General features: G+C 31.5%; 2 protein-coding genes across 2 annotated transcripts; one reads left to right on the top strand and one right to left on the bottom strand.

Moving 5' to 3' along the window:
- Positions 1–2,238: 2,238 nt before the first annotated feature.
- Positions 2,239–2,745, top strand: LOC131641094 (uncharacterized). The gene has a single exon (XM_058911416.1). The coding sequence runs from the start codon at positions 2,239–2,241 to the stop codon at positions 2,743–2,745; it is 507 nt and encodes a 168-aa protein (XP_058767399.1).
- Positions 2,746–5,562: 2,817 nt separating this feature from the next.
- On the bottom strand, positions 5,563–6,477 carry LOC131641093 (uncharacterized). The gene has a single exon (XM_058911415.1). The coding sequence runs from the start codon at positions 6,475–6,477 to the stop codon at positions 5,563–5,565; it is 915 nt and encodes a 304-aa protein (XP_058767398.1).
- Between the last annotated feature and the right edge of the window lie 717 nt (positions 6,478–7,194).

The raw sequence follows: 7,194 nt of genomic DNA, 5'->3' as shown, positions 1-7,194 counted from the left end.
AATCTCTTATTTTGTTATTAAAGTTGAAGGTTGAAACTAAAAGTCAATACTAACAGTATCTTCCATGATTGTTAATGATGATTCCGCTGAAATGATACTTTAAAATGGAAGTGAGCATGAAATCATATGCTAAAAATGTCTTCTCATATGAATATTGGATATTGGTCAGATGAGTTGGATCTCATGTAAACATCCCATGTAAGATTCAGAGGACTTGGATGTCGGGTAAACATCCCTATCATAAATGTGTACCTTGAACCATTATGTTGAAACTCGTGTTATGAAGTAGGATGTGTGATTTTTATGTGTGTGACACCCTAGGTGATTGTATTTATAACTAAATTATACAACATTTCATGTGCAGGGCTTAGGGTGTAACACAATACTTACTCCTTTTTTGTGTGGATAACATGGACTAGTTTACAAAAGACCACAAACACATCTCTTTTTTAGATATTAATAATGTTCACGTATAACGAGAGTATTCAACCACAATTATAAAAGCGTAGACACTTACATCTAGACTTATGATTCTAGATGGGCCCAAATGGTCAATGTGAAGCAGATATAAAGGTCAATCAGCAAAAATAAAATATGTTTACCTTTAAAAGAGGCTCTTACTTACATGTCTTTTTGGCGCTCGAGCGTTCACACAGGCACACACGCGCACACACACATGAAAAGGTAATCTTAATTGAGAGTGACAGGAAGAGATAACAACTGTTTGATTAAAATAAACAGTTGTGATTTAATTTCTCGTCACATGATTCTCTTTTTTCTCAACCAAAAACAGTTGAGAAAAAAGAGGTTCACTTGAATAATTTAAACGAAATGTTAAATATCAATCATTTATTTTAATCAAACGGTCGTTATCTCTTCCTCTCACTCTAATATAAGATTACTCTTTTCTCGCTAGATACGTTCTTTATATATATATATATATATATATATATATATATATATATATATATATATATATATATATATGAAAAATTAAAGAATCTAAATATTTGAAGTTTTTTCTTAGTTAACTTGATGCTATTTAAATGAATATTTGAATAAAAATATATATCTTAATTTATTTGTAAATTAAATATATTTATTGATTACTTATCAATTAAGTTATTTGTTGATATATATGAATTAAGATAACTTATATATATATATATATATATATATATATATATATATATATATATATATATATATATATATATAAATATATATATATATAAAGAAAATTAAAGAATCTAAATATTTAAAGTTTTTTCTTAATTAACTTTTGGTGTTTTTTAAATGAATATTTAAATAAAAATATTTTATATTAATTTATTTGAAAAATAATTATATTTATTGATTACTTATCAATTAAGTTATTTGTGGATACTTATGAATTAAGATCACTTTTGTCAAATATTCAGTCTAGATTCAATTTTGCAAAAAATGGGCACTTATAATATTATTTATTTAATTCACCATATATTTAGACCGAAGTACTACTTGAGTCAGATTCAACTTATATATTGTAACTCGCAATCTCAATCACACAATATTTTGATGATCCCTCATTGTTTGCAAGAGAATATGAAAAAATCACCAGGTAAAAAGGTAACGAGCCACATACCTTATGATCTTGGAATTACAATTCTTGTAAAGTTGCCTCTAAAATCTTTAAAACGACTTGGATGCGCATGCAAATCATGGGGCATTCTATTTGAAAATTCTAATTTTATAAATAATTTCTCAAACAATTTTATATCTAACCACAGTTCTCATTATGATGCATCTCTTCTCTTACAAGTTACAATAACTAATTTTAGTGATACTTGTTATCACTCATTGTATTCTCTTTATGGTGATAGTTTTATAAATAGAGTCAAATTAGAATGGCCAAATCCCTTCCATGTGGAGAATCCGTATTTTTATATTTTAGATTCAGGTAGTATTAATGGAACTCTTTGTTTATACAACACCATAAATGGAATTTTCATAATTGTAATTTGGAATCCAAATACCAAACAATTAAAAGTCATCCCTCGCAGTCCAATTGAATTTGTACCATCCCCTTATGACACATATTTTGTTGTACTCCACGGATTTGGATATGACCATATTCAAGATGACTATAAAATAATTCGATACATAAACGTTGGCTTACATTTATCAGACATATATGGAGGAAATTATTGGGAGATATATAGTTTAAGAAGTAATTCTTGGAGAACATTAGATATAAACATGCCTGGTTGTGGTTTGGGTACTATCGGAGGACGATTATACACACTTGGAATGTGTCATTGGATAAGTAAAGGTTATACAAATAAAGATGATTCCTATTTGGTTTCATTTAACTTGAATGGTGAGATATTCAACACAACACTCATACCCTTATTCATGGATGCTGAACTTGATCATGAATTTAGCATACATTCGATGATGTTAAATGGATCAATTGCCACAATCTCATGGTATGATGGTACTACTACTTTTCATATATCAATACTAGGTGAATTCGGAGTCAAAGAATCATGGGTAAAACTCTTTATTGTTGGACCATTGTCTTGCGTTGATCATCCGATCGGAGTAGATAAAGAGGGTAATATATTTTTCGGAAAACAAAATGGTGAATTAATTTTGTTGGATTTAAGAACAAATGTGATTTCCGATCTTGGCTTTAATGGATGGTATACAAGTCAAATAGTAATCTTAAAGGGAAGCGTTCTTATTGGAGGAATAAATTTGTAGTTCTAGTTATTATTCATTGTTTTCTCCTAAGTAATTACATATTGTGTTTTATAAAAAAAAACCGTATTTTACCTGTATACTAATTGCTTCTCAATTACACATATTGTATATGTATATTACAATATACGATAATTTAAGAAGTAATACTATAATATTAATATTGATTTATCAATTTAAACTGTATGGTTATTAGAATAATATTTTTCTTTAAGAAAAGATTGATTTTTTTTAAGTAAAATAAATTCTATATTGAAAAAAAAAAGAAGAGAATATTGACAAAGAGGGGGGGCTATACAGTTAATTAGCATTTTTAGTTTGTATATGAATTTTCTTCTTTTATGTTTTTAACGTGTGTGGAATCTCTTTCTCTATCTCCAAAACCTTCGGTCTTCAAGAACTTCAGTCTTCAAAATCTTTAGCACTTCAGAATCTTAAGTCTTCAGAATCTTCGACACTCGGTTCTTTAGACGATCACTCGTTCAGAATCTCCGCTGGCTTCTGAATCAGATTCACTTCTCGGAAGAGAATCCATATGATCATTGCAACAATAATATCAGATGTCCTGAGATCTTTGTGATTGTGACCAGATACAGAGGCATACGCGCTTCTCTAAAATGTTTGCGACTTGTGTTACACATAGTAACTTCGCATATAATCTTCAATGCATATCTTGTAGTGTTTGTTTAATCTAAAAATTCTGATAAACATAATCTTGCACAGAAACAAATATCACAATACAAATAGTTCTTTCACAGATACTACATTGTTATCATCAAAACATAGAGACGTATTGCAGAATCAAATCTTAATCTAACAATAGTTTCTAATTCAGAAACAATACCATTTAGAACAATGTAATACCCCAAATTTACCCGCATTGGGTCTTACAGACAAAAAAAAACTTTCCATTGATTTTATGTTTTATAGTTTATTCATAACTATGAAAATATATATTTCTATTCAATTCTAACACTTAGTTATAGTAATTTATTTATTTTTTGAGAATAAATGGTTTAGTTTTAAGTTATTGTTTTTAATAAAAAGGGTTATTTATAAATTTAGTCATATTACTTTAAATTTATAAATAGTTTTATCATTTGGGTCATTTTATATATTCTCCAAAATTAAATAAATTTTAGTGTAAATTGTATTTAATTTTTATACAGTTAGTGTTGAATTATTATTATATAAACATTAACTAATATCAATTTTAAATATAATATTGTTTATAAACTATGATTTTTGTTTGATGTTGGGTTTTACTCTCATTAACACTCGTTGACCAGATGTCAACTTCTAAAAACAAAATTGGATTGCATTTTCTTAATTAATATTTTATTTTTAGATTTTTATTATTATTATTTTGGATGTGTGTTGACTAATAGTCAACTAGGATTTCACACCCTTAGTTGCTCAAAATGGCATTGGACGGCTTTGGCTAATATGCATAAGGATTTTTCTTATGCACCGTGCATAAGCCTACATAAGCCATTGGATCATGTTTTTAATCGAGTATTGAGTATTGAGTATTGCGTATTGAGTGGTGAGTATTGAATATTGAGTAATAACAATTCATATCTAGAATTTGATCCAATGATCCAAGGGTCCATAATAATCTATGCACGGTGCATAGATTTTTATCTATGCACGGTAACTGCACCCGCATTGGACCATGTTCTTCGCCCCTAAGCAACATTAAACCCCAAATCCAATTTTTATCAAATTTTTTTAATCAAATAATGTTTAATAAAAAATTGGAAACAATTTCATTGATTGATTAATATATATACGAATCTATCCAAATGCATAACCAAAACAACCCTAATTCTAAAAATTAGAACAAAATCAAATCTAACTAAAATCAAATCTCAATTAAAGAAATTTGTAATAGAAATCAATACAAAATTTTCTAATCTAATCTATTCCTAAGACTATAAATTCAGACCTAAGCTAAGTGAGAAGGGACAGAAAAAAATCTGAGAGAAACCCTTGCTTGCTTCAACCCACTTGATGTGAATTCCCCTCCCTTCACTAGAGCTCATTTTCATAAAAGATTGGCGTTTCACAACTGAAACCCTATTTTCTTTTGAGCTTAGCCCCAAATCTGGTACCTGCAAACAAAGAAAGAAAAGGATATCAGAAGAAGGAGAAAGAAAGAGGAATCAGAGAGATTGAAAGCTTAAAGATTCACTGCGATAAAGGTAAACCCAAGAACACTAAGCTTAGGGTTTTAAATTTTTGTTGGAATGCTTGCATGGTTGGTGTATAAAGTATTGCATAGAGAGATAGGACGAAATTGTGTAACAGTATGCGGTTGATCAACCTTAGGGATAAGACAAATATCATTTTTGTTGAAATCCACCTTCAAACTAGGTTTCTTCCACACTTCTTTCACAAAATTGATTAGGTTAGGTCCAACCATATCCCAATCTTTCTGATAGAAACATGGCGGAAACCCGTCTGGCCCTGGAGCTTTCCAAGGTTTCATAGAGAATAAGGCCCGTTTCACTTTTACCTCATTAATATCTTCCTTCAGGCGCTCCAGCTTGTTCACATCAATCTTCGATAAGCTCACACACGACTGACTCCAGTTACACCAACTATTGGTACATGTAAAAAGCATCTTATAGAAATTATTTACATGAGCCTTTAGGCTTTCTTGATCACTAATCCAGTCCCCACCATCATCCTTGAGCATCAAAATATTATTCCTTCTTCGTCTGTTCACTATTTTCATATGATAATAGCTAGTATTCGTATCACCATCTGATAACCACATTGTCCTCAACCATTGGAACCACATGATCTCTTCCTTATTTAGAATATCAATAAGCTCCACTTGAATCTGCTTTTATAACCTTCGCATGCAACCCTAATTGTCTCTAACTTCCACTTATCTATACCCCTCGTAACATTTTCAAGATTGACTAGAATAGATTGCTCCTCTTGCCACGCCTCCTGTAGCATACTGTTATACGTCTCATTCAAAATCCACGCACTTTCAAATCTAAAAGGCCACTTTTGAGTAAGAAAATGATCCCCATAAGGCTTATTAAGGATGTGGTCTGAAAAGTCCACTCTCAGCAACACTTTAATGTAGGCTTCAGGGAATTGAAAATTCCAATCATCATTACTCAAACCTCTATCTAACTTCTCATAAATTCTTTGACTGCCATGGAAAATTGGGCCTCTCCATGTAAATTTCGGCCCATGCGTCTCCATATCCGTAACCTTACAATCGTCCATTCTATTTTTCATTCTTTGGCATATAGTCATTGAAGCTGTCAGTCCTCCTTTTTTCTCACTCCTCTTAGCAATGTTGTTGAAATCTCCCATAATCAACCACGGTTCCTCCATGTCATCGGCAAGCTTCTTTAGCTCCTCCCACACCAGGTTCTTGCTACTGTTATGAGGGCTCGCATACAGAGTCGTGCACCACCAGTCCTTACCATGCTCCATGTAGACCTTTACGTGAATAAACTGTCTATCCTTAACGCTCACTTGAACATTAATCTCTTTTGTTTTCCAAGCTATAACAATGGCCTCTGCATATCCTGTGTTATCACTAGCAACCATTGCGTCAAAGCCCAACTTCTTAAACGAATTCTCCAGCTTCCCAGGACCACATCTAGTCTTAACAATAATTAACACACTAGGTTTGTAATTGTTAGTGTAATGCTTGTAATACATGTAAAAGGCCTTACTAGCAACTCCTCTACAATTCCAGAACATTATTTGATTGTTTGTCAACATCATAAAAAAACTTTTAGATAGGTAAGGCTCAAGCATCCAAGGGTGTCTCCTTAACCACTTCATTATCTTCATCCATCGTCGCATTCCTTGCAGCCGTAAATGCCCCGTCAACAGCAGCCTCATGATTCTAACAAATTGACCCCCCATAAGTGATGTGAATTTTCTTACGGGTTTGCACGTTTATATCTGGTGGTTTTTTAATGTCTATTCGTTCACGTGCTGGAGCATGGTTAAGAACCAACCCTCACTGCCATTTGTACCCTCCTTGTATCCAGCCTTTTCTTTTTTGTCTCCCACTCTGTCCCCTTTCTCTTTCCTCTTTAGATTGTACATGTTTGTTTCTTGGGTTAATAGCTATTTTTACCCCTGTAATATGGGGTTGGTTTGAAAAACCCCCCTGCCAAAAAAAAAGTTGCAAGAATTCCCCTAACATTTGAAGATTCTCTCATTTTAAACCTTGTAAAAAAATTGTTTTTAAAACCAACCTTGCCATTTGAAGATTGAGTCATTTTAAACCCTATAATCTTGTAGATTATGTCATTTTAAAACCTCTGAAATATGACGTATAAGGTTGGTTTTACTAAAAAAAAGTAATTTACAGGGTTCAAAATGATAGAGTTCTTCAAGTGGCAAGGTTGGTTTTAAAGATAAAATTTTACAAGGTTTAAAACGAGAGAATCTTCAATTGTTAGGGGA

Source organism: Vicia villosa, unplaced genomic scaffold (genome assembly GCF_029867415.1).
Source record: "Vicia villosa cultivar HV-30 ecotype Madison, WI unplaced genomic scaffold, Vvil1.0 ctg.003513F_1_1, whole genome shotgun sequence".
NCBI classification, from domain to species: domain Eukaryota; kingdom Viridiplantae; phylum Streptophyta; class Magnoliopsida; order Fabales; family Fabaceae; genus Vicia; species Vicia villosa.
This window is presented reverse-complemented; position numbering and strand designations above follow the sequence as displayed.